This window comes from Schistocerca piceifrons, chromosome 10, assembly GCF_021461385.2.
Source record: "Schistocerca piceifrons isolate TAMUIC-IGC-003096 chromosome 10, iqSchPice1.1, whole genome shotgun sequence".
NCBI classification, from domain to species: Eukaryota; Metazoa; Arthropoda; class Insecta; order Orthoptera; family Acrididae; genus Schistocerca; species Schistocerca piceifrons.
This window is the reverse complement of record NC_060147.1, coordinates 5,238,824-5,266,656: the sequence shown is the minus strand read 5'-3', so window position 1 is coordinate 5,266,656 and position 27,833 is coordinate 5,238,824. Positions and strand designations below refer to the sequence as shown.

The 27,833-nt window shown below is 48.1% G+C and overlaps 1 protein-coding gene and 2 non-coding genes across 3 annotated transcripts in view; 2 read left to right on the top strand and 1 right to left on the bottom strand.

The window, feature by feature from the left end:
- The window catches only part of LOC124719017 (transcriptional activator cubitus interruptus), a 190,053-nt gene that overhangs the window by 62,815 nt on the left and 99,405 nt on the right, over positions 1 to 27,833 (bottom strand). Inside the window, exons 3-5 of the mRNA XM_047244683.1 lie at positions 15,085 to 15,183; positions 10,133 to 10,327; positions 5,123 to 5,415 (exon numbers count right to left, since the gene is read on the bottom strand). Of these exons, the coding sequence (XP_047100639.1) occupies positions 5,123 to 5,415; positions 10,133 to 10,327; positions 15,085 to 15,183 (587 nt within the window). The remainder of the gene's footprint in view (positions 1 to 5,122; positions 5,416 to 10,132; positions 10,328 to 15,084; positions 15,184 to 27,833) is intronic.
- On the top strand, positions 19,260 to 19,334 carry Trnas-cga. Its single transcript has one exon. It is a non-coding gene; the product is annotated as a tRNA-Ser (tRNA).
- On the top strand, positions 27,689 to 27,762 carry Trnat-ugu. The gene has a single exon. It is a non-coding gene; the product is annotated as a tRNA-Thr (tRNA).

Genomic DNA, 27,833 nt, shown 5'->3' with positions numbered 1-27,833 from the left:
TGGGTGGACGGGGAGCCAGGTGAGGTTTGGGAGGTCAGGAGATGCAGATCAGAGAGAGAGGTACTGGTGGGTATTATAGGTGGACGAGGAACTGGGTGCGGTTTGGGAGATGCAGATCAGAGAGAGGTATTGGTGAGTATTGTGGGTGGACGGGGAGCCAGGTGCGGTTTGGGAGGTCGGGAGATGCAGATCAGAGAGAGAGGTACTGGTGAATATTGTAGGTGGATGGGGAGCCGGATGTGGTTTGGGAGGTCAGGAGATGCAGATCAGAGAGAGGTACTGGTGGGTATTATAGGTGGACGAGGAACTGGGTGCGGTTTGGGAGATGCAGATCAGAGAGAGGTATTGGTAAGTATTGTGGGTGGACGGGGAGCCAGGTGCGGTTTGGGAGGTCGGGAGATGCAGATCAGAGAGAGAGAGGTACTGGTGAATATTGTAGGTGGATGGGGAGCCGGATGTGGTTTGGGAGGTCAGGAGATGCAGATCAGAGAGAGGTACTGGTGGGTATTATAGGTGGACGAGGAACTAGGTGCGGTTTGGGAGATACAGATCAGAGAGAGGTATTGGTGAGTATTGTGGGTGGACGGGGAGCCAGGTGAGGTTTGGGAGGTCAGGAGATGCAGATCAGAGAGAGAGGTACTGGTGGGTATTATAGGTGGACGAGGAACTGGGTGCGGTTTGGGAGATGCAGATCAGAGAGAGGTATTGGTGAGTATTGTGGGTGGACGGGGAGCCAGGTGCGGTTTGGGAGGTCGGGAGATGCAGATCAGAGAGAGAGGTACTGGTGAATATTGTAGGTGGATGGGGAGCCGGATGTGGTTTGGGAGGTCAGGAGATGCAGATCAGAGAGAGGTACTGGTGGGTATTATAGGTGGACGAGGAACTGGGTGCGGTTTGGGAGATGCAGATCAGAGAGAGGTATTGGTAAGTATTGTGGGTGGACGGGGAGCCAGGTGAGGTTTGGGAGGTCAGGAGATGCAGATCAGAGAGAGAGGTACTGGTGGGTATTATAGGTGGACGAGGAACTGGGTGCGGTTTGGGAGATGCAGATCAGAGAGAGGTATTGGTGAGTATTGTGGGTGGACGGGGAGCCAGGTGCGGTTTGGGAGGTCGGGAGATGCAGATCAGAGAGAGAGGTACTGGTGAATATTGTAGGTGGATGGGGAGCCGGATGTGGTTTGGGAGGTCAGGAGATGCAGATCAGAGAGAAGTACTGGTGGGTATTATAGGTGGACGAGGAACTGGGTGCGGTTTGGGAGATGCAGATCAGAGAGAGGTATTGGTGAGCATTGTGGGTGGACGGGGAGCCAGGTGAGGTTTGGGAGGTCAGGAGATGCAGATCAGAGAGAGGTACTGGTGAGTATTGTAGGTGGATGGGGAGCCGGATCTGGTTTGGGAGGTCAGGAGATGCAGATCAGAGAGAGGTACTGGTGGGTATTATAGGTGGACGAGGAACTGGGTGCGATTTGGGAGATGCAGATCAGAGAGAGGTATTGGTGAGTATTGTAGGTGGACGGGGAGCCGGGTGCGGTTTGGGAGGTCGGGAGATGCAGATCAGAGAGAGAGGTACTGGTGAGTATTGCAGATGGATGCGGAGCTGGATGTGGATGGGCAGGTCGAGAGATGCCGACGCGAAAATGGAGAAATGGAGATTGGGGTTCTGCAACCCGTTCACATCAAGGTCATTAGAGACGGAGCATGAGCTGCGAATGTTCCGAGGATGGGGAAGGAAACTGGCGATGACCTTTGGAAGGAAGCACCCTGGCATTTGCCTGAAGAAATGTAGGGAAATCACAGAAAACCTTAATCTGGATGGCCAGGCGTGGATCTGAACTGTCATCCTCGCGATTGTGAGTCCGGGCTCCAATGCGACAACTCTGTTCGGGCTATTCACGTACTGGGAGGCGTACGTGTGCGCTAGTGGAGAGGTCACCAACAAATAAGAAAGCCCAAATAATTAATAATCGATACATATCGTTGCATATAGGCTGGTGCAAAATACTTAAGGACGAATGTCGCTTCCACTTGATGGGTCGTGGCCAGGTAACACAGCTCCATAAATATTGGACCATACAGAGAAAGAACTGCTACATTGTAGTACAGAAGCTAACTGAAACAAAAACGCAATGTGACCAACAGAAGTGGCACTTTCATTCAAAGACAATAATGGCGCTGAAGCCATTGCGATTTATGGCGGTCCCCAAGACATTACGATTGGTGGGAAGTGTTTCTTAATAGGGTGTTTGATTACCACGAACGGTAATGCATGCTCTGCAACGTGCTTCCATGCTGGACAGGAGGTCTTTACGGAGATCATGTGACGCGGCATTCTATTCCTTCACTTGCGTGGGTGACAACTGCTGGATGGTAGATGGTGCATGTGGGCGTCTTCCCAACGCATCTTGCCGGCCGGTGTGGCCGAGCGGTTCTAGGCGCTACAGTCTGGAACCGCGCGACCGCTATGTTCGCAGGTTCGAATCCTGCCTCGGGCATGGATGTGTGTGATGTCCGTAGGTTAGTTAGGTTTAAGTAGTTCTAAGTTCTAGGGGACTGATGACCTCAGATGTTAAGTCCCATAGTGCCCAGAGCCATTTGAACCCAACGCATCCCACACATTCCCGATGGGATTTAAGTCGGGTGAGCAGTCAGGCCAGTCCATTCGGCAAATATCCTCTCGCCCCAGGAGCTCCTTCATCTGTGCTATTCGATGCTGTCGCGCAATGTCATCTGTAAAAATGACGTCAGAGAGAAATGTACCCTCAAAAAGACGCACATGAAGGAATAGTGCTGCAATAACGTCGACTCCTGGGTATGGCGTGTTCAAAGATGTCCAGATCAGAAGGCCCACGCAACGTTGCACCTGCACCATCAAAATGTCCATGTTCGCAGTTGTTCCTGGGATGCATTACGTGCTCCTGCATTTCATCACGTGAGGGTCGGACATGATCGTTTTGGTGCTCCAAGTGTTACGGTGTGGGAAGGAATAATGTTACTAGAGGATAGTGATCTCTAAATCTGGTCAACAATACTGTGGTACTGTACTCCTTCCCTATGTGCATCTGTCCACGGGTGCATTTAGCCTTGTTGAGTGGAATGAACAGTTTAATGAGTGTGGAATAATGATCTTGAATAAACAGAAGAAAAATGAAAGTAATGTAGCACATATGAAACTAACGATAAATTTAACATCAAAATCAATGACTCCAAGGTAGATGAAGTGAAAGCATTCATCCACCTAGGAAGCACAATGACTTATAAAGAATGAAGCGAGGACATAAAAAGCAGATTAGAATAGACGAAGAGGGCATTCCTGTCCAACAGAAATCTACCACTGTCAAATACCGACTATTTCAGGCAGAAATTTACGTACAGAGGAGCAGCATTGTATGGAGAAGAATCACAACAACCGGAAAAGAAGAGAACCGAAGCGTTTGAGATGCGGTGTTACAGAAAGATGTTGAAAGCTACGTGGGCTGATGACATTTGGAAACCGCTACGGTCGCAGGTTCAATTCCTGCCTCGGGCATGGATGTGTGTGATGTCCTTAGTTTAGTTAGGTTTAAGTAGTTCTAAGTTCTAGGGGACTGATGACCTCAGAAGTTAAGTCCCATAGTGCTCAGAGCCATTTTTGAACATTTGGAAAAAGGAAGTACTCTGCATAGAGAACGCTAACAAGGAGAAGGGACGGAATGACAGGACATGTGTTGAAACATCAGGCAACAACTTGCGTAGTACTAGGAGGGCTGACCAGGGTAAAAGCTGGAGGAGGGAAGGAGGGGGGCGGGGGGAGACAGGAGGTTGGAGTACAACCGACAAATAATTGAGGACGCTGGGTACTCTGAGATGAAGAGGTTCACATAGGAGATGAAGTTGTGGTTGCTGCATCAAACCAGTCCGAAGACCGATTTAAAAAAAAGAAATGAAGCTTACGTGCCTGGTCTGAATTAAGATACTGTCGTTTTACGACCAATTTCATAACAGGTTTTTTATTGCAGTGGATGAATCAACGGGCGAATCTGGCGACCATACCAGGACTCTCATTGACATATGGCAGCTCCGACAGGGTCGCCATATTAGTAAGTTGTTAATTGCTGAAAAATTCGGGGTAGGTATTAAAGTCCATGGAGAAGAAATAAAAACGTTGAGGTTCGCCGATGACATTGTAATTCCGTCAGAGACAGCAAAGGACTTGGAAGAGCAGTTGAACGGAATGGACAGTGTCTTGAAAGTTAAACATCAACAAAAGCAAAACGAGGATAACGGAATGTAGTGGAATTAAGTCGGGTGATGCTGAGGGAATTAGATTAGGAAATGAGACACTTAAAGTAGTAAAGGAGTTTTGCTATTTGGGGAGCAAAATAACTGATGATGGTCGAAGTAGAGAGGATATAAAATGTACACTGGCAATAGCAAGGAAATCGTTTCTGAAGAAGAGAATTTTGTTAACATGGAGTATAGATTTAAGTGTCAGGAAGTCGTTTCTGAAAGTATTTGTATGGAGTGTGGCCATGTATGGAAGTGAAACATGGATGATAAATAGTTTGGACAAGAAGAGAATAGAAGCTTTCGAAATGTGGTGCTACAGAATAATGCTGAAGATTAGATGGGTAGATTATCTAACTAATGAGGAGGCATTGAATAAAATTGGGGAGAAGAGGAGTTTGTGGCACAGCTTGACGAGAAGAAGGGACCGGTTGGTAGGACTTGTTCTGAAGCATCAGGGGATCACAAATTTAGCATTGGAGGGCAGCGCGGAGGGTAAAAATCGTATAGAGGGAGACCAAGAGATGAATACACTAAGCAGATTCAGAAGGATGTAGGTTGCAGTAGGTACTGGGAGATGAAGAAACTTGCACAGGATAGAGTAGCATGGAGAGCTGCATCAAACCAGCCTCTGGACTGAGGACCACAACAACAACAACAACAACAACAACAACTGCTGATTCGCCCACTGCACTACAAATGCCTGTTACTTTCTAAACTATAGGGCCGTAAGTGAGCGAGAAGTTTAAAAAAAAATCCTGTTTAATATCGGAGTGGCGTCGTGCCTCGCCGTGTTGGAGCGACCAGTGCACAGCGTTAGCGGTGCTCGCTGCAGAGCTGCTGGCGCGGGCGTACGTACCTCGACTTTGGCGACGGCGGCGGGCGGCGTGGGCGTGCTGGGTGCCGAGTGGTTCTGGTGGTGCTGCTGGTGCTGGTGGTGCTGGTGCTGCTGGTGGTGGTGCTGGGCGGCCGCGGCCGCGTGCAGCCCGAAGAGCGCCTGCGCGTGCGCGTGGGCGTGGGCGTGCGCGTGCGGGTGCGGGGGCGGCAGCACGGGCGGCGGCAGCAGCGCGCCCGAGCGCAGCAGGTGCGCCTGCAGCTGCTGCAGCTGCGCGCTCGCCGACGGGTGCAGCCCCACCGCAGGGCTCATGGCGCCTGCGAGAGAGTAGCAGTCCGATGTGGGACCCGTCCATTTTCACTCTTTCGCCACTACTTGTTCTATCTACATTAATGTGACCACCTCCTATGTTCGACTTCAGCCAGCAACAACAACTCTCACATGGCAGGTGGCAGCGCTAGCAGCCGGCCGGTGTGGCCGAGCGGTTCTAGGCGCTACACTCTGGAATCGTGTGACAGCTACAGTCGCAGGTTCGAATCCTGCCTCGGGCACGGATGTGTGTGTTGTCCTAAGGTTAGTTAGGTTTAAGTAGTTCTAAGTTCTAGGCACCGAGCGGTTCTAGGCGCTACAGTCTGGAACCGTGCGACAGCTACGGTCGCAGGTTCGAATCCTGCCTCAGGCACGGATGTGTGTGGTGTCCTCAGGTTAGTTAAGTTTAAGTAGATCTAAGTTCTAGGGGACTGACGACCTTAGAAGTTAAGTCCCATGGTGCTCAGAGCCATTTGAACCAGCACTAAAGTGCGCGTCATTTATGTTGGCGGCCGAGTTTAGGTTCGTTCTGCGCATCTGACGTCACAAAACACAGTCAGCCAATGAACAGAGTACGACGTTGCCAGAGCTCGACTGCAGTACAGAGCACGGACGAGTATCTTCAGTTTTAGAAACGTTCAGTCATAAATAAAGCAATTGAACAACAGCAATGACTTGATAGCACACTTTCTATAAAAGAAAATTTGGAAGAAGCATTCTTCATACCAATTGCTTCATATTCTATTAATTAATTAAACCAAACAAGCAATAAGCCTCCTAAATCAGGTGATAGCAAGGAAAGGTGTTTGTATCATTCTCACTAACCGCTTTTTCGCAATAAAGAGCAGCGGTAATTGTTTATTTCCTATTGTACTTCGACGAAACGTGAATAATTAATAGGAAACAGAGTTTATCGGTATTTTGCGTGATATTTTCAAGACCTCCGCGTGATGCATCGAATAACGAGCTGCGTTAGCGTAATCGTGAAAGGTTCTGAGTTCAAACCTCCTTCAGTGCTTAATATTTTCTGTTTTTAAAAACAATATCGAAGTGTCTTACTTCATGAATTTTATTCGTTTGAATGTAATTTTTTGAAATTTCTAGTGGCAACTAAAATCGACCATAGGGAAAGTATACGCTGTGGACTTTTACCTCTGCAAACTCTTTAAAATTTCGTGCAATGGTTTACTACATCTATAATGCTGCACAACAACTGCGTTGAACATCGAAACAAAATTAAGTCATTTATAGGGGGAAGGTATCAGTCAAGAAGATGTGTAATAATCAAATTTTTGGGCCAAATAGTTTTTATGAAATCGAATGATAAAGTGTGTCAAAGCAGTCTAAACACCATGTGTCTGCACAGGCGAGCAGTGCAGTGATGACAAAATCGCGCACATCGCGGAATGCGGGGAGCACATCTCTTGTAGCAGCGAAAGGGTTAATGCGGCCGTGGTGGCTTTACTTCATAAACTGCGCGCTCCCCCCTAAACGTAAGTTTGCGAACTATACTATGGCGCTGCTTCTCTTGGCGCGTACAACTGGCAACGCACCAATCTCCCGCGTCTGGGTGGGCATGCGCGAACCGCCAAGCTAAAAGAATTGAACTATAGCAGTGGAGGGTATATGTCGGGGTGGGATTGGTCAGCAGTGCAGTTGTTGTAATGTGGAAACGGAGCAACTTATCTGACGTCCAAAAGGGTACGTCAGCTATCGGGCCGAGGATGGAAGAAGTTTCAAAATAGTTAAGTCTGGAAAGTCTTCACGTGGCACTACGGTTGAAGGATACTGTGAGTGGGAAATGAGCTGTCCAAAACAAGAGCCGAGGAAACTGTAGTGCACCACAGGTCAGAGATGACTGGGGTGAATGATGATGATGTCGTGTGACTAGAGCCTCCCGTCGGGTGGACCGTTCGCCGGGTGCAAGTCTTTCGATTTGACGCCACTTCGGCGACTTGCGCGTCGATGGGGATGAAATGATGGTGATTAGGACAGCACAACACCCAGTCCCTGAGCGGAGAAAATCTCCGACCCAGCCAAGAATCGAACCCGGGCCCTTAGGATTGACAGTCTGTAGCGCTGACCACTCAGCTACCGGGGGCGGACACCGGGTTGAATGATGGTGGAGGAGATGTGTACGTACGGTCGAACAGATGTGCAACTATCGAGCGAATGACTGTCCAGATGAATAGAAGGGCTAGGGGCAGTGTCTCATCGACGACCGTTCAGAGAGTGGTGGGTGACAGGTGGCTGTTTCAGATGAATAATGCTTTATGCTCGTTTGGACGGATGGCCATTGGCGTGTACGTCCGTGCAACAATCGTCAGGAGGGTCCAGCCCCCAGTATAGTGTTTTCGTGGCAATGTCTGGGTGATTTCGTCATTCTGGAAGGCGCAATGGATCAACATAAGTATGCATCTACATTTGGGAATCACGTCCACCCCTACACGAACTTTGTATTTTCCTCAGCACGATGGTATCTACTGTCAGGACAATGCAACGTGTGACACAACTCTCAGCGAATGTGTGTGGTTTGAAGGGCACCTGGATAAGTTTATTGTACTCATCTGGCCACCAGACTATCCGTATTTAAACCCAGTCCTGAATTTGTGGGACCATCTCGATTCGGCTGTTCGCACCACGGGTCCTAAACAGACAAACTCATCGCATCGGAGTCGGTGCCATTCCACATCCCTGTTCGTACCTTCCAGAACCTCACTAATTCTTTCCTATGTGTCCACATTGCGAAAGTTGATTATTCGGGCTTACGATACCAACATGACTCAGTTCGTAAGGGGCAGAGGCAAGGTTACTAAATAATAAGGTTGGGCAGTAAGCGCTCTGCTCTGCTATTGGCTGGCCTAGTGACGTCAGCGTGGAAGCAAGCGCTCAGAAGCAGACGACACGGCATGCGTGTTTACGTCAAGTTTTTGGCGGAAGGTTTTGTTTATACCAGAATTGAGATGTCTAAACTGCTTTTCTACTGCTAAAATATTACAGTTAAAACTGATGAGTTATATTCTTTCGCAGCTTACGCCTCACACATCGGTAAAATATCAGATCGCAACCACACTGACACACACTTGAAATTCGAAACCTCGGCTCAGATAAATCAGAAACTATTCATTTAATCGCATTGAAATAAATTTAATTAAGAGCTCGAAGTTGCACACACTTGTTTGTAAGAACAGCGTTCTAAAGCCGCTGTAGTATTCATCAAAGTAACTTTATCTGTGTCTGAAAAGAAAACTGTCATCTGTACATGTGCTCTTATTATGATGTTTCTTATTTGGTGACAGCTTTTCCAGAGATTTCTTATGTAGTTCTCGTTTCTTATACCGTTTGGTTCTGTCTTCTTGTTGCGGGTGACACATTGACAGTCGAACTACTGCACGGCAAATTGCACGAAGGAACTCCATCTGGCTTGAGCATTCTTTTTCGGGGCAAATTAAGCAATTCGGACTGTAAATACCTTAAGTAATCTGTTTCTGCGAAATGGCGAGAACATATTCGTGCATGCGCAACATTTACACTGCCTTAACATTTCGACAACCATAGTTTTTGTAAAGTTTCATTACGCGGGAAACTGTGATACATTACGTCAGTTCCCTTTGTGGTCCAGTTGTAGGAGAAACAGCCCGTAACAGCACAGCCTGGCATTGTGAAAATTAATTTTCTCACTCACTTGTAGATTCTCCAATAAGAATTTCACAGGACGAACCATAAACTATAGAGCTGGCGAACACAATGTTGATCCCGCTGTCCACTATCGCTAACCATTTCAATTCCGAATCAAATATCAATTACAGCAAAAACCGGAACACTCCCGAATTCCGAATGTTTCCGCTGTTGACTGAGTACCTCAGAAGAAAGAACTCAATCAAAATACTCCTTCAAACACAAAACAAGAAAAACAATCGCACACAATTCGAACTGTGTACTGTTTGGCACAGCTGCTTCCACCGTGACGTCATGCGCACAACTGAGAAAACACGTTGCTTTCTGCGCCCCCCCTGGGCAGAGAGACCGGGCCCCACCAGAAATTAGTAATACAGTTTTATACTGCGTATGTTTTTCAGTGTTTTATGAAACTGTTTGAGTATGACACGATCTGGTGCCAGAGAGAGTTACGAGTGTCCAACATGGAAAGGGAGGACTGGACCTTGGGGCTGTACATCGCATCCACATTGAGGCCATTAGAGATGGAGCACGAGGTCGGAATGTTCCAAGGGTGGGGAACGAAGCTGTCAGACTAGAGGTAATCAGCCGCAGTTTCCACGGCTCCGCTGCAGGAACACAAGACGCTCCTTCCTCGAGCCACCCACCAGCCCATCGTTCCACGGTGACGGACCTGTTGTCCTCAGCTGGGGCCAGAGGCTGGTGGCCTGTAGCCCACTCCCGGCTGCCTCAGCCCTCGGGGCCACCACGGACGGACTGGTTCACACGTACACCTCCTCCCCCGCACCTCGACGAACCCTGCTGCCTGTCACGTTATCTGTCTCTCACCCGCACCTGTGCACAGTGTCTGGGGATTTCCCCTTAACGCACCTTCCTGTAGGTCAATTAGGACCGTTGGAAAATATCGATATATCGGTATATGAAACAGTAGATATCGAAATACCACAGTTTTCAAATTTATACTGACTTTTTGATCGCCCGGTATTTCGTTCCAAAGATGGGCAAACAAGTTATTAAGGATGTGGTCATGATGTTAGTGTTACTCACCGGCGGAGAGATGACCGTAGCTGCCGCTGGCGCTGGATGAGCGGCTGCCGGCGCCGTTGACGATGGAGGCCAGCGAGTTGGGCGAAAAGCGGATCATCGAGTTGATGTCGAAGGAGTCCGAGTACGGCGACGAGGACAGCGCGCGCTTCCTGCTCTGGCGCAGGCTGCCCGGCCGCGGGCTCGTCAGCCGCGAACCTGCAGCAGCGCAAAGCACCTCCCTCCAGCCAGCCGCTTCAGCCACCGAAGACGGGGGGCGGCGGTGGCAGTGTGTTCCGGGCACACTGCTCCCGCAGAAACACACACACACACACACACACACAATTTGTTTGTCTACCACATTCTGCGGAGTACTGGACCAACTGCTGTCCCATCTTTGGGCAGCCGTCTGGGTAGTCATACCCCTTGTGGTCGTCCACATTTACACATTTCACCTCGTCTTGGGAATCCCATCCTTTCCACACAAACCTTCCAATTTCTTTTCCTTGTCTTCATTCGTTAATCTCGTATTCCACACTGATCTGTTATCGACACATTTCTTCTTTTGTCCCACACAGTTACTGCTCGGGTCACTTTCAGTACCTTCGTTTTCACTCTAGTTAACCTTTATCTTTTTCGTTTCTGCTGCAGATGTCAAACCTGGACGCACCATTGTTTTATACAGGGTGTTACAAAAAGGTACGGCCAAACTTGCAGGAAACATTCCTCACACACAACGAAAGAAAATATGTTATCTGGACATGTGTCCGGAAACGCTTACTTTCCGTGTTAGAGCTCATTTTATTAGTTCTCTTCGAATCACATTAATCATGGAATGGAAACACGCAGCAACAGAACGTACCAGCGTGACTTCAAACACTTTGTTACAGGAAATGTTCAAAATGTCCTCCGTTAGCGAGGATACGTGCATCCACCCTCCGTCGCATGGGATCCCTGATGCGCTGATGCAGCCTTGGAGAATGGCGTATTGTATCACAGCCGTCCACAATACGAGCACGAAGAGTCTCTACATTTGGTACCGGGGTTGCGTAGACAAGAGCTTTCATATGCCCCCATAAATGAAAGTCAAGAGGGCTGAGGTCAGGAGAGCGTGGAGGCCACGGAATTGGTCCGCCTCTACCAATCCATCGGTCACCGAATCTGTTGTTGAGAAGCGTACGAACACTTCGACTGAAATGTGCAGGAGCTCCATCGTGCATGAACTACATGTTGTGTCGTACTTCTAAAGGCACATGTTCTAGCAGCACAGGTAGAGTATCCCGTATGAAATCATGATAGCGTGCTCCATTGAGCGTAGGTGGAAGAACATCGGACCCAATCGAGACATCACCAACAATGCCTGCCCAAACGTTCACAGAAAATCTGTGTCGATGACGTGATTGCACAATTGCGTGCGGATTCTCGTCAGCCCACACATGTTGATTGTGAAAATTTACAATTTGATCACGTTGGAATGAAGCCTCATCCGTAAAGAGAACATTTGCACGGAAATGAGGATTCACACATTGTCGGATGAACCATTCGCAGAAGTGTACCCGTGGAGGCCAATCAGCTGCTGATAGTGCCTGCACACGCTGTACATGGTACGGAAACAACTGGTTCTCCCGTAGCCCTCTCCATACAGTGACGTGGTCAACGTTACCTTGTACAGCAGCAACTTCTCTGACGCCGACATTAGGGTTATCGTCAACTGCACGAAGAATTGCCTCGTCCATTGCAGGTGTCCTCGTCGTTCTAGGTCTTCCCCAGTCGCGAGTCATAGGCTGGAATGTTCCGTGCTCCATAAGACGCCGATCAATTGCTTCGAACGTCTTCCTGTCGAGGCACCTTCGTTCTGGAAATCTGTCTCGATACAAACGTACCGCGCCACGGCTATTGCCCCGTGCTAATCCGTACATCAAATGGGCATCTGCCAACTCCGCATTTGTAAACATTGCACTGACTGCAAAACCACGTTCGTCATGAACACTAACCTGTTGGTGCTACGTACTGATGTGCTTGATGCTAGTACTGTAGAGCAATGAGTCGCATGTCGACACAAGCACCGAAGTCGACATTACCTTCCTTCAATTGGGCCAACAGGCGGTGAATCGAGGAAGTACAGTACATACTGACGAAACTAAAATGAGCTCTAACATGGAAATTAAGCGTTTCCGGACACATGTCCACATAACATCTTTTCTTTATTTGTGTGTGAGGAATGTTTCCTGAACGTTTGGCCGTACCTTTTGTGTAACACCCTGTATATCTCTATTTTCTCCTTGGAAACGGCCTTGCCGCAGTGGATACACCGGTTCCCGTCAGATCAATGGGTGACCATCCAGGCCGCCATGCGCTGTTGCCATTTTTCGGGGTGCACTCAGCCTCGTGGTGCCAACTGAGGAGCTACTCGACCGAATGGTAGCGGCTCCGGTCAAAGAAAACCACCATAACGACTGGGAGAGTGGTGTGCTGACCACACGCCCCTCCTATCCGCATCCTCTACTGAGGATGACATGGCGGTCGGATGTTCCCGATGGGCCACTTGTAGCCCGAAGACGGAGTGCCATTTTCTCCTTAGTCGGCATAAATTTCTTTCTCAATATAGTATTTCGCAGGCATCTCGCTACCCTTACCAACTTTGTGACTTGATTGTTCACATCTGTGGTCGAATCTTTACGTAGCTGGTGATGAGAGTCTCTAGATAATTATAACTCGTAACACGTTCATTGGACACACTATCTACTTGTAATTTGCATCGTACAAGTGCTTTTGATATTACCGTAGCGTTAGGTCTTTTAGATGAGAGTTCTGTGTTATATTGCTTAGCAATTCTATAAGATTTGTGAAGTAACTTTTCTACATTAATCTCGTTATTTGCTATGAGTACAGCATCGTCAACATAAGATATAATACTTATCACTGTCTTCCCCATTTAATAGCCCTGTTTCTTTCTTACATCTTCAGTGATGTGGTCTACTATGAAGTTGAACAGGGCTGTGGTGCAGCCCGTGGAACGAGAGGGTAGTGGACCGACAGTGCGTCCAGCTGTCTACTGTCCACTGCACTGGTGCTCGAATGGAGCGCCGTACCACGATAAGTCCCCACCAATCTCGTCGCCCGCATGGGAGAACGTTGTTGTCCGTGGTGGTCGCAACCGAGACCCGTTTACTGTAATGTCCACGGACCAAGGCAGATAATCGTGACTTCGGCATAATTATTGTCTTTGAATCTCATTGTGCGTTGCTTTCAGGTACATTCTTTACTGTAATACATGATTTCTTTCTGTATGCACTCCATGATTCATCGAGCAATATTACACGGCAGCGAAACACCATCTCAAAGTTACTACCGTCCTTAACTTTTTCCAGTTCATGAAGGACAGCAACCAGTATGTATGATTCGAAGAAACGAGCAGTCTTGGTTGTAGTGTTTAAAATTTTTATTACTACCCAACGACGCGTTTCACCCATATTTAGGCATCTTCGGATTGGCTGATATTTAGTACCTTGCAACTGTCCAACTCGTCACAGAGTCAGGGTCGTTTTGGCTTCAGTGTGTACCACTGCCTCTGTGCGTGTTGTAAGGGTGTTTTCTGTTACATTATTGACAGAACAGAAGAACGAACTCAGGAGGTAAGCGAATTGTGACGGATTATTGCCATAGGTTAAGAATATAACCTTAAAAATTTACGTGTACCACGCTCAATAAAGTGAAATTTTAAACTGTTCTTGTTACCTGTATAAGGACAGAGGTTATACAGTGTGGGTATCAACAAATATTGCCCACTTTTTCCACAAACGTCTGATTTGCCGCATCATCATTGCAACGTCTGCACACGGGGCTGTACCGCCCAGTACACGTGCGGCTGATGTTTTACTGCGAAATTCTTGAGAACGCGTTTTCTTGGTTTCTTTTCAGACGGTCCGCACATGAAAAAGGAAAATGCCAGGAGCTTCATAGTCCCAGGGAGATATGAAACAAGTAGCAACAACTGTTACAGGCAGCTCCTCTGGATAAAGTGCCAGCAATGTTCTACTTGTTTTCACATAGTGTCTGTGGGTGCTGAAGGACGAAAAACGTTTAGTTGTGGTAAATACTTGTGATTTTGACACTGTAATACACTGGGCGGAATAGCACGTTGACTGCGTGCAACAGACCCATCATTTTTATATACTGTGATTTCTCCTTTCTTTATGTGTTTAGCCGGCCGCTGTGACCGAGCGGTTCTAGGCGCTTCATTCCGGAACCGCGCTGCAGCTACGGTCGCAGATTCGAATCCTGCCTCGGGCATAGGTGTGTGTGATGTCCTCAGGTTAGTTAGGTTTAAGTGGTTCTGAGTTCTAGGGGACTGATGACCTCAGATGTTAAGTCCCATAGTGCTTACAGCCATTTGAACCATTGTATGGTATTCACAATGAAAATAACACAATCGTACCACACTGACAGATTTTTAAAAAGTTTCATGTCATATTATACAAGACTTACAGTTGAACTGAGCGGAGTAGTCCTGCTGCACCCTGCACATCCCCCTTGTCAAAGCTTTAAACAGCACACCGCAGTGTCCTTATTACGGCGTGTGGCGCAGTCCACAGTAAACCAAACGAGATGAGGCGTACAGGAAAGCTTCATATCCAGTGTGACGTGTCCAACCAGATTACGCATTACTCGTTCGGTAAGTTTACCACGCAAAGCTTTACTGTAGGCCTCATTGCCATAAAAAGGACACTGCAAAGTGTTTATTTAAAGCTCTGACAAGGGACATTTACCTGCTGAGATATTTTATGCGCAGTATCTCGTGCACCCATTGCTATCAAAAATCAGCCAATTTGGACATGCCTAAATAAGGGTTAAACACGTCAGTGGCAAATAATAAAAAATTTTAACACGGCAACCGAGACTGCTTTTTTCTTCAGTCCTTAAGTTCCGCGCACCAGAGTATAAGGTAAGGTAGGCAGGTCAGTGGCTCTACTCACCGTCCAGCGAGAAGGCGAACTCGGCGCTAGCCACGGTGGAGGCGGCTGGCAGCTCGGTGAGCGACCGCGGCGCCAGGTAGTCGGGGCTCAGCGCCAGGCCTGCCAACATCGTCGAGAAACATGTCACTACCATCATAATGAACAGTAGTCCGGACTCAGCGCTAGGCCTGCCCACATCGTCAAGGAACATGTCACTACCATCATAATGAACAGTAGTCTGGACTCAGCGCCAGGCCTGCCCACATCGTCAAGGAACATGTCACTACCATCATAATGAACAGTAGTCCGGACTCAGCGCTAGGCCTGCCCACATCGTCAAGGAACATGTCACTACCATCATAATCAACAGTAGTCCGGACTCAGCGCCAGGCCTGCCCACATCGTCAAGGAACATGTCACTACCATCATAATGAACAGTAGTCCGGACTCAGCGCTAGGCCTGCCCACATCGTCAAGGAACATGTCACTACCATCATAATGAACAGTAGTCCGGACTCAGCGCCAGGCCTGCCCCCATCGTCAAGGAACATGTCACTACCATCATAATGAACAGTAGTCCGGACTCAGCGCCAGGCCTGCCCACATCGTCAAGGAACATGTCACTACCATCATAATGAACAGTAGTCCGGACTCAGCGCCAGGCCTGCCCACATCGTCAAGGAACATGTCACTACCATCATAATGAACAGTAGTCCGGACTCAGCGCCAGGCCTGCCCACATCGTCAAGGAACATGTCACTACCATCATAATGAACAGTAGTCCGGACTCAGCGCCAGGCCTGCCCACATCGTCAAGGAACATGTCACTACCATCATAATGAACAGTAGTCCGGACTCAGCGCCAGGCCTGCCCACATCGTCAAGGAACATGTCACTACCATCATAATGAACAGTAGTCCGGACTCAGCGCCAGGCCTGCCCACATCGTCAAGGAACATGTCACTACCATCATAATGAACAGTAGTCCGGACTCAGCGCCAGGCCTGCCCACATCGTCAAGGAACATGTCACTACCATCATAATGAACAGTAGTCCGGACTCAGCGCCAGGCCTGCCCACATCGTCAAGGAACATGTCACTACCATCATAATGAACAGTAGTCCGGACTCAGCGCCAGGCCTGCCCACATCGTCAAGGAACATGTCACTACCATCATAATGAACAGTAGTCCGGACTCAGCGCCAGGCCTGCCCACATCGTCAAGGAACATGTCACTACCATCATAATGAACAGTAGTCCGGACTCAGCGCCAGGCCTGCCCACATCGTCAAGGAACATGTCACTACCATCATAATGAACACTAGTCCGGACTCAGCGCCAGGCCTGCCCACATCGTCAAGGAACATGTCACTACCATCATAATGAACACTAGTCCGGACTCAGCGCCAGGCCTGCCCACATCGTCAAGGAACATGTCACTACCATCATAATGAACAGTAGTCCGGACTCAGCGCCAGGCCTGCCCCCATCGTCAAGGAACATGTCACTACCATCATAATGAACAGTAGTCCGGACTCAGCGCTAGGCCTGCCCACATCGTCAAGGAACATGTCACTACCATCATAATGAACAGTAGTCCGGACTCAGCGCCAGGCCTGCCCACATCGTCAAGGAACATGTCACTACCATCATAATGAACAGTAGTCCGGACTCAGCGCCAGGCCTGCCCACATCGTCAAGGAACATGTCACTACCATCATAATGAACAGTAGTCCGGACTCAGCGCCAGGCCTGCCCACATCGTCAAGGAACATGTCACTACCATCATAATGAACAGTAGTCCGGACTCAGCGCCAGGCCTGCCAACACTGTCAAGAAACATCACACTCATCGAACTGTCGCTCATTTCAATCACCACAGCACCCCCATCTAAGTTCTCTGTACGGAAAGTGTATCTCAGGACACTGAGACGAACAGTTTGATCCAGGGACACTATCGAACCGGGAAGCAACCTCAGATTCGCGTACAAAAGGTACCTATTCTGCAGATGATGTCGAATCTCCTCTCCTCGTCTTACGCCAGCATCCCTTATTAACATCAGTAAGTTAACCATTCCTGAGACGGAAATGAACGAAAAAAGACTTTTGAACATGTTGTCGAGAAACTAATTACATTCCCAATTGGGTACTAACTACCCGTTACAGTCAGAGTCGCCTCTTATTAAGAATTCCAGACAAACCACACCTTTTGTTAATTTTAAGTGTAAAGTAAAATATACACAAATGTCAGTTTTACAACCTGTGAGTGTACGACTAAACCAGAGACAAAACGATATTCCAAAACGTGGCGCAGCGTGCATGTGCTGTAACTTCTTTTGCAGGCCGATTTGAGGTCGCTTTCCTGCCCGAAAGACACCGACTGTCGTATACCAGTTTCTTCGTTTGGACTTGACCTACGCCACTGTGGTAGGTTGTAAACAGTTACCCCTTACACTCTGTACATCCATTGTCTGCAAACGAACCCGGCCGGAAGGGCCGAGCGGTTCTAGGCGCTACAGTCTGCCTCTGGCATTGATGTGTGTGATGTCCTTGGTTTAGTTAGGTCTGAGTAGTTCTAAGTTCTAGGGGACTGATGACCTCAGATGTTGAGTCCCATAGTGCTCAGAGCCATTTCAACCGTGTGAGCGATACGTCGGAGGTTGTAATATAGTGCTAGAGCCGTCATTTAAAGCCGGTTCTTAGGCTTTATCGGGACAGTTTACGTCTATCTTCACGTTCGAAGTCAGTGAGTTCCAAGGAGCGCCCCATTCTGCTGTCTGAGGTGGCTGATGTGGAGTACCTGGCAGTAGGTGGTAGCACAATGCACCTAATATGAAGAACGTATGTTTTTGGGGATGTCCGGATAGTTTTGATCACACAGTGTATTACGAGACTGTGTCGTCCCTTGTGTATTGTGTTGCCCGTGTGGCCGGTCTGCTGGCTGGTGGTGTACGCGAGGGGTCTGGATGCTGCACTGGACGCGGCCGGGCATTACGGCGGTGCGGCGCCTGACAGATGCCCCTGCGACGGCGTCCATCACAGGAGACGCTAATCGGTCGCATTAGGCGCTGCCCGGTCCCGCCCAGCACAGACTTACGGCCTCCAGGCTCCAGTTCTCCAGGCTCCAGCCGCTCGCCCACCAGGCCCGCAACTTACCGCGCACATGTGCACGCGCTGGTCTCGCAGTGCCCACGCTAGGACTGCTGGTCCGATACATCGACATTTTACGAGGCCTAATTAATAAAGAATGATCTTTTTTTTTACGGTCATAATTTCTCGCGCTGAAATTTAATATTATGACATTCTGTTAGCTTAGTAGTTTCATTGTCGGGACTCCTGGCTCCCGGCTGTGAGTGGCTGATTAGTAATCTGCGTTGGTGGCCAAAGACTTCGAGCGCAAGAAGTCGCTCTCATTCTGCCAACGGCCTCGTCAAAGACGGCGGAGGAGCGGATAGAGGTTCAGGGCGCTCTCTTGTCCTAGGGGTGGGAAACTGCCACTAAATGCGGAAGAATCGGCACTAATCGACGACATGAGGATGCAGAAGGCAATGGAAACCACTGCACTGAAGACACGTAACAGAAGTGTCACGGCGGTCTCTCCACTTTCGCTGTACGGGAGAAAAGCTAACAACAGCGTTGCGTCTACGGTCCATCAATGTTTGGGCGGTTCAGTAAAGAATGATCATAATTTGTTTTGTGGTCATAATTTCTCGCGCTAAAATTTAATCTTATGATATTCTGTTAGCTTAATGAGCAACAAACACGCCGTAGTAGTTTCATTATTGGGACTCCTGGTTCCCGCCTGCGAGAGGCAGGCAAGGTCCGACGTGTTCAGTGTCAAACTTCCTGGCAGATTAAAACTGTGTGCCGGACCGAGACTCGAACTCGGGACCTTTGCCTTTCGCGGGCAAGTCCTCTACCGTCTGAGCTAACCAAGCACGACTCACGCCCCGTCCTCACAGCTTTAATTCTGCCCGTACGTCGTCTCCTACCTTCCAAACTTCACAGAAGCTCTCCTGCGAGCCTGGAGAACTAGCACTCCTGGAAGAAAGGAAAATGCAGAGACATGGCTTAGCCACAGCCTTGGGGATGTTTCTAGAATGAAATTTTCACTCTACACAGAAGCTTCTGTGAAGTTTGGAAGGTAGGAGACGAGGTACTGGCAGAATTAAAGCTGTGAGGACGGAGCCTTTATCGTGCTTGGGTAGCTCAGTCGGTAGAGCACTTGCCCGCGAAAGGCAAAGGTCCCGAGTTCGAGTCTCGGTCCGGCATATAGTTTTAATCCGCGAGGAAGTTTCATATCAGCGCACTCTCCGCTGTAGAGTGAAAATTTCATTCTAGTGTTCAGTATCGTCTACGCTGCAGTTGAGGTAAGACGCGAGGAACAATATGCAGCTTTGAAATTCTGCTTTCATCCCAATAAATCATCAACCGAGGCCGATACGATGAGTCTGTTCTTCCCTACAGCACGGTTCGAAGGTGGTTTGAAATGTTTAAAGAGGGGAGACAGTCAATTTCGAAGGCAGGTGGACCCGGTGCTCCAGTTATTGCGCCGGCCGAAGTGGCCGTCCGGTTAAAGGCGCTGCAGTCTGGAACCGCAGGACCGCTACGGTCGCCGGTTCGAATCCTGCCTCGGGCATGGATGTTTGTGATGTCCTTAGGTTAGTTAGGTTTAACTAGTTCTATGTTCTAGGGGACTAATGACCTCAGCAGTTGAGTCCCATAGTGCTCAGAGCCATTTGAACTATTTGAACCAGTTATTACTCCTGCGGGAGAAAACATCAACACTGCTGCTGTCATTCTGACAGATGATCACTTTCTGAAATACTGAACATTTCACTGGGTGCCACCCGCACGTTGGTGACAGAAAAATTACACATGGCACGTGTTTGTGCGCGATGGCTTCCAAGACTGTCGATTCCCGAACAAAAGGACATTCGCGTGCAGGTCTGCATGCACTTAAAGTTGATGTTGGAGGAAGATCTGCAGTTTCTTTCAAATGTAATCTCTGCTGATGGAGCTTGGCTACATGATTTTGATCCTGAGAGCAAACAGCAAAGCTCAGTGTGGAAATCTCCTTCATCAGCAACCCAGTAAAAAGCAAAAGTGGTTGCTTCTCCTGGGAAAGTTATGATCATCTCATTCTTTGATATTCGTGGAATGGTTCATCAGCATGTTGCACCTGCGCACACGTCAGTAACTGGACAATAATATATGGTTCTCCTGAAAACGTTGCGCAAGTCCATATCAGGCGCAAAAGACCACATTTCCGGGAAGCATCCTGGATACTGCACCACGATAACGCGCGGCCGCATATTGCCAATGTTGTTGCTGAGTATCTTGCAAAAATCAACGTGAAGTGCATCCCTCACCCACCCTACAGTCCGGATTTACCCCTGTCTGACTTTGTACTACTGCCTAATATGAAGAAACGCCTTCGTGGGAGGCATTATCAGTCATCAGAAGTAGTGCTGAGGACTGGGGAGGCGATTTTGAAGGACCTCTCAAAAAATGGTTTCCAGCACTTATTTGAAGACTGGCAGAAACGCTGGGACAAGTGCATCGCACTCATGGGAGACTGAGAACAACCACCAAAATTATGAGGAGGAGTAAAGGTATGTCGTCAAAAGAAAATTATGATCATTCATTATTTTATAGCCCTCGTAAGATAATATCATTATCAGCTCTCGATATATTAAAAAAAATATATTGATATGTCGATGGGTAAAATATCGGCGTATGGCGTATAAAAATATCGGCTCCACATCGTAATATACTGGCGGTTTTAGAGCTGTAGACTTAAGTATCGGCTTGTTAGGAAAGCGTTTCTGAAGAAGAGAAATTTGTTAGCATCGAGTATTGATTTAAGTGTCAGGAAGTCGTTTCTGAAAGTATCTGTCTGGAGTGTAGCCATGTATGGAAATGAAACATGGACGATAAATAGTTTGGTAAAGAAGAGAATAGAAGCTTTCAAAATGTGGTGCTACAGAAGAATGCTGAAGATTAGATGGGTAGATCACATAACTAATGAGGAGGTATTGAATAGGATTGGGGAGAAGAGAAGTTTGTGGCACAACTTGACTAGAAGAAGGGATCGGTTGGTAGGACATGTTCTGAGGCATCAAGGGATCACCAATTTAGTACTGGAGGGCAGCGTGGAGGAAAACATCGTAGAGGGAGACCAAGAGATGAATACACTAAGCAGATTCAGAAGGATGTAGGCTGCAGTAGGTACTGGGAGATGAAGAAGCTTGCACAGGATAGAGTAGCATGGAGAGCTGCAGCAAACCAGTCTCAGGACTGAAGACCACAACAACAACAACATATATTCTGTGCAGCCTGCCTATAGCTCGTAGAACAAAAACTGAAGGGAAAAAGCTGGCAACGTTCATGCTTGGCGATGACCAATAGTAACTGTAAGTAAGTGCCACAATAGAAGGTGGCAGATGGGTCCGTCGTTCGGATTCGCTACATATCGTGTTTTTCCTGAACACTTCATGTCGCCTTCCCTGTTACTTTCATTTCTGCCAACACCAGCGACCTACCAACCATAGTGTCGAAATTGCGTGGCGAAATTAAACGTTGCAGTTTCTGTTGGTAGCGCCGAGAGCCGATTACGATAGCATTTCTGCTCATCATCGCAAAGACGTCGTTTCATTGTTAATCAGTCCCAACAGCTGTTTTTGAAGAACGCCGACGTCAAGAAATAACACACTAGGTACGTTAAAAATTGTTTTTTAACGCAACTGGTATGCTATTATTTCACGTCGGGTATCTTATTATTCCATTCACCCGCCACCCCAACCCACACAGTTCATTCGGAGCTCTTCTGCCTGACACCTATACTTGCATCACACAGACAGCAAAAGAGGAACACTGGACGTGTTGCCGGCCGGAGTGGCCGAGCGGTTCTAGGCGCTTCAGTCTGGAACCGCGAGACCGCTACGGTCGCAGGTTCGAATCCTGCCTCGGGCGTGGATGTGTGTGATGTCCTTAGGTTAGTTAGGTTTAAGTAGTTCTAAGTTCTAGGGGACTGATGACCTCAGCAGTTAAGTCCCATAGTGCTCAGGGCCATTTGAGCCAACTACGTGTTAATAGTGAAGCATGTGCGAAATTTTCGTGCTCGTAAAATACGTTTGAGCTGTAAAATTAGTTTGGCGTAATTTCATTTTCACGTAAGTAACCTATCAAAATTTTACTGACCCATAAAGTTCTTTACATATGACTGACGTGCTCTTCTGTGGCAGAGGAGAGAAGGGGAACCAGCGGAAAAAAAACGAATTTGCTCCTGTTTATAAGACTGACTGAAAAATGGGTTAGCGGTACCTTCCTCAGCACCTTTAAAAAGCTTCCAAAAATTTTTGCACGCGAATATACTCGAGTTTTTTTTATCCTGCGAGAGATGGAGACCGTAACAGTGGGAAGAGACGGGATGATAATAATTACTGCAAGACGGTAGGCATGGGTTGCATTATAGAAACGGTAAAGGAGACAATGTGAAATTTAAGAGAGGGGACACAGCGGATAGTTGACAGTGACAGAACAGCGCTAGGAAACCTAGGTTAACACAGAAGGTTTTATGGCGTGGAGTACCTTTTTCTAACGTTTGTAAGTCAGCTACAGCGTCTTTTCTGGTTAAACAGCATGTATGACGCGTCAAGTTGTCACAATACTTTTACACTGTGAAGGTCATCGATGATCGTGCGGGTTGTGAATAAATACATTGTAAGACAGGACAGTGTGTACCACGCACTTCTCTAGGTACACAGTACCATATGAGGAACATTTTCCCGAAGGTTACTCACCACTTTCAGAATGTGGTAGGCTATTGTTAGTTATTAGATAAACAAACCTATGTACCTGTTTCTCAATATCAGTCTTAGAACTCTGGCAACATTCTTTTCATTTAATATTTATGATATTTTACTTCACAGTAAAGCACTTTGAAAAATTCTATACCACAGAAAATTGTATTATAGTATATACAAACTCTATAGCAAATTTCACTTTCTTACCAGCAGTAATTCAGCAGAGACTGTTCCTTGTACACTGAAAAATGAAAGTTTTGTGAAGTGCAGAAGAAAAGATTTTATTAGTATTTACGCCAGAAACGAGGACATTAATATTGGCCATATTTGTCCTATTAGTCTTCCTTAGGGTTCCTTTTTTGTAGTCTTTTCCTCTGGCGTGCTCTTTTGGCAATATATTTCACTGTAATTTCAGAACTAGCAATACAAAATAGTCAATCTTCTTCAGCAGGTTTTCAGGTGAAGCAACTTGCGTCAAATCCTAGTCTCAAAAGGCTCCCCATTCTTCCAGTGTTTCTATCGTTGAACACCAGACGAGCAACATGCGAGAAAATTTTAACCATGGTAGACGACCAAAATGTTGTTCTTTGGGTATCCAGACCTCTCCTCCCGTCCGTGGCGACGACCGGCAGCACGGGCGAAATTTGTTCGGGATGTTATTTACTGAACGGTGCTGATGTTGATTTTTTCGTACTGATACTTAAGACTTCATAGCTACGCCAGGGAAATGGTAGACGAACGGGTGGCATTGATGATGATGATGATGATGATGATGATGATGGTGATATGACGGCGGCTGCTGTCGAAACGCCAGCTGCTTCCGTGTCCGCCACACTAGAGTCGGCGCGTGGTGCACGGTCTGGGATCCTCTGGTGCCGTCAGAGGCGCGCCTAATACCCGACTTCCCGGAAGTCGCCGCTGCTCCCTAATTCCACGTCTTTCCCCGGCAGCCACTCAGGAACTCCTTGTCCCTTACACACATCACCCGCTGCTTAGGCGCCTCTGTAACCTGCCTAATGGTCCGCTCGTGGGGGCCTGAATTAGGGCAGTTGATAAAATAGCGATATATCGACCTTGTTTCCAAAAAAATATCGATGTGCACTGAAGCGCCAAAGAAACTGGTATAGGCATGTATATTCAAATACAGAAATATGTAAACAGGCAGAATATGGCGCTGCAGTCGGCAACGCGTATATACTAGGTGCATTCAAGTTCTAAGGCCTCCGATTTTTTTTCTAATTAACTACTCACCCGAAATCGATGAAACTGGCCCCGCAGACGTACACATTTCTCACAACGCTGACGCCACGATTCCATGGCAGCGGCGAAGGCTTCTTTAGGAGTCTGTTTTGACCACTGGAAAATCGCTGAGGCAATAGCAGCACAGCTGGTGAATGTGCGGCCACGGAGAGTGTCTTTCATTGTTGGAAAGAGCCAAAAGTCACTAGGAGCCAGGTCAGGTGAGTAGGGAGCATGAGGAATCACTTCAAAGTTGTTATCACGAAGAAACTGTTGCGTAACGTTAGCTCGATGTGCGGGTGCGTTGTCTCGGTGAAACAACACACGCGCAGCCCTTCCCGGACATTTTTGTTGCAGTGCAGGAAGGAATTTGTTCTTCAAAACATTTTCGTAGGTTGCACCTGTTACCGTAGTGCCCTTTGGAACGCAATGGGTAAGGATTACGCCCTCGCTGCCCCAGAACATGGACTCCATCATTTTTTCAGCACTGGCGGTTACCCGAAATTTTTTTGGTGGCGCTGAATCTGTGTGCTTCCACTGAGCTGACCGGTGCTTTGTTTCTGGATTGAAAAATGGCATCCACGTCTCATCCATTGTCACAACCGGCGAAAAGAAAGTCCCATTCGTGCTGTCGTTGCGCGTCAACACTGCTCGGCAACATGCCACACGGGCAGCCGTGTGGTCGTCCGTCAGTATTCGTGGCACCCACCTGGATGACACTTTTCGCATTTTCAGGTCGTCATGCAGGATTGTGTACACAGAACCCACAGAAATGCCAACTCTGGAGGCGATCTGTTCAACAGTCATTCGGCGATCCCCCAAAACAATTCTCTTCACTTTCTCGATCATGTCGTCAGACTGGCTTGTGCGAGCCCGAGGTTGTTTCGGTTTGTTGTCACACGATGTTCTGCCTTCATTAAACTGTCACACCCACGAATGCACTTTCTTCCATGTCTCCTTCAACTGACGATGAATTTCAATTGGTTTCACACCACGCAAATTCAGGAAACGAATGATTGCACGCTGTTCAAGTAAGGAAAACGTCGCCATTTTAAGTATTTAAAACAGTTCTCATTCTCGCCGCTGGCGGTAAAATTCCATCTGCCGTACGGTGGTGCCATCTCTGGGACGTATTGACAATGAATGCGGCCTCATTTTAAAACAATGCGCATGTTTCTATCTCTTTCCAGTTTGGAGAAAAAAAATCGGAGACCTTAGAACTTGAATGCACCTCGTAAGACAACAAGTTCTTAGATCGGTCACTGCTGCTACAGTGGCAGGTTATCAAGATTTAAGTGAGTTTGAACGTGGTGTTATGGTCGGCGCACGAGCTACTCCGAGGTAGCTATGAAGGGATTTTCCAGTATGACCATTTCAGCGATTCTGTTGAACATCAAATCCTGCAAGAACGGGGCCGACGACGGGAGGAGAGAATCGGTAACGTGCCAGAAGTGCAACCCTTCCGCAGAATGCTGCAGATTCCAGTGATCGGCCATCAACAAGTGTCATCGGTATGGGCTTTTGGAGCCGAAGGCCCACTCGCCTATCCTTGATGACAGCAGGACACAGAGCTATACGCCTCGCCTGGGCCCGTCAACACCGACAGTGGACTGTGTGGACTGTTGATGACTGGAAACACGTTACCTGGTCGGAGGAGTCTTGTCTGAAACTATACCGAGCGGATGCACGTGTACGGGTATGGAGACAACCTTACGAATCCATGTCCCCTGCACGTCTGCAAGGGCCTGTGGTGGATGCTCTGTAATGGTGTGGGCCGGGTGCAGTTGGAGTGATGTGGGACCCCTGACATGTCTAGATACGACTCTTGACAGGTGACACGTACGTAAGCACCCTGTCTGATCACCTGCATCCATTCATGCCCATTGTGCATTCCGACGGACTTGGCCAGGACATTGCTACGTCTCACAAATCCAGAATTGCTACAGAGTGGCTGGAGGAACACTCTTCTGAGCTTAAACACTTCCGCTGGCCACCAAGCTCCCCAGTCATGAAAATTATTGAGATATCTGGGATGCCTTGCAACGTGCCGTTCAGAAGAGATCTCCACCCCCTCGTACTGTTACAGATTTACAGACAACCCTGCATGATTCATGGTATCAGTTGACTCCATTGCTACTTCAGACATTAATTCAATGCATACCACGTCGTGTTGCGGCAAGCGAGAGCCCTACACGATATTAGGTAGGTGGGCCAGTTTCTTTAGCTACTCAGCGTATTTTGTTATCTTTTCAGTAGCTAAGCAGCTAACAGGAATCGGTCAACTATCTACACTACTCGCACTTACCCGGCCTCTTTCTGCCGAGCCGTAACACAAGTATTGCGTGGTTGGCGATCCAACTGTCTGTCTGTGTGTGTGTGTGTGTGTGGGAGAGACGGCTGTACTTCGCCTGTCGGAGCAGCTGCTAGCAGCTCCCCGCTGTTAATTTAATAATCCGGGGCCCCCCAACCTGCCCCGGCCCGCAATTACAGATCGCAGCGCCACTCGCCAATCACGGCGGCCACTGCAATTAAAACAATGGCCGCCGGCTCGGGAGGCGTGGGCGTGTGACGTACGGCCGGATGCGCGCCGCATGCGGCCACAGCGCACACGCGCGTCGCGTCGCGTCACCGGGGAAGAAAAAAAATAAAAATAAACAAAACGCAGCTCGCTCACTGCTCTACTGTCAAAAATTTAAGCTTCCCACTAATGTTGTGTAACAAAACGAAAAACGAAACGCAGGAGAATGCTGATGCCTCAAGCGACTCCTACTAACCGATGCCTCCCTTCACTCGAGTCGTGTCATAAATTTCTTGTTTCCCCAATCTGACTCACTACCCCCTTATTAGTTACTCAATCTACCTGTCTGATCTCCAGTATTCTTCTGCAGCACCACACTTTCTCTTCTTGTCTGACATGCCTATCCTCACTCCACACAAACACCTTCAGAAAATATATATGAAGACAGTAACTGTTCTCGAAAGAACAGAATACTGTTGATGACTGTGCAGCTTTTCCCTGGAATAAATGATGACTAACTGAAACCCTCAGCTGCCGACAGGCGTTGTTGATATACCTCGATGTGGACAGCTGAAAATGTGTGCCCCGACTGGGACTCGAACCCAGGATCTCCTGCTTACATGGCAGACGCTCTATCCATCTGACCCACCGAGCACATAGATGAATAGCGCGACTGCAGGGACTTATCCCTTGCACGCTTCCCGTGTCCACATCGAGGTATATCAACAACACCTGTCGGCAGCTGATGGTTTCAGTTAGTCATCATTTATTCCAGGGAAAAACTGCACGGTCATCAACAGTATTCTGTTCTTTCGAGAACAGTTACTGTCCTCATATATACAGCTAAAGGGCTACCCAGCCATTGACCTTCGTCTGTGCGAATGCGCATAGGTTGGTTGCCCAAACTCTTACGGGAATCGTCAAAGCGTGCGCGAGTAATGAGTGAATCGGCAAATGTCTATAAGGTTCATTACATATGTAGAATTGTGGACAGTTGGGAATGTGAGTCTCACGGGAAGCGTGCAAGGAATAAGTCCCTGCAGTCGCGCTATTCACCTGTGTCCTCGGTGGCTCAGATGGATAGAGCGTCTGCCATGTAAGCAGGAGATCCCGGGTTCGAGTCCCGGTCGGGGCACACATTTTCAGCGGTCCACATCGAGGTATATCAACAACACCTGTCGACAGCTCAGGGTTTCAGTTAGTCAT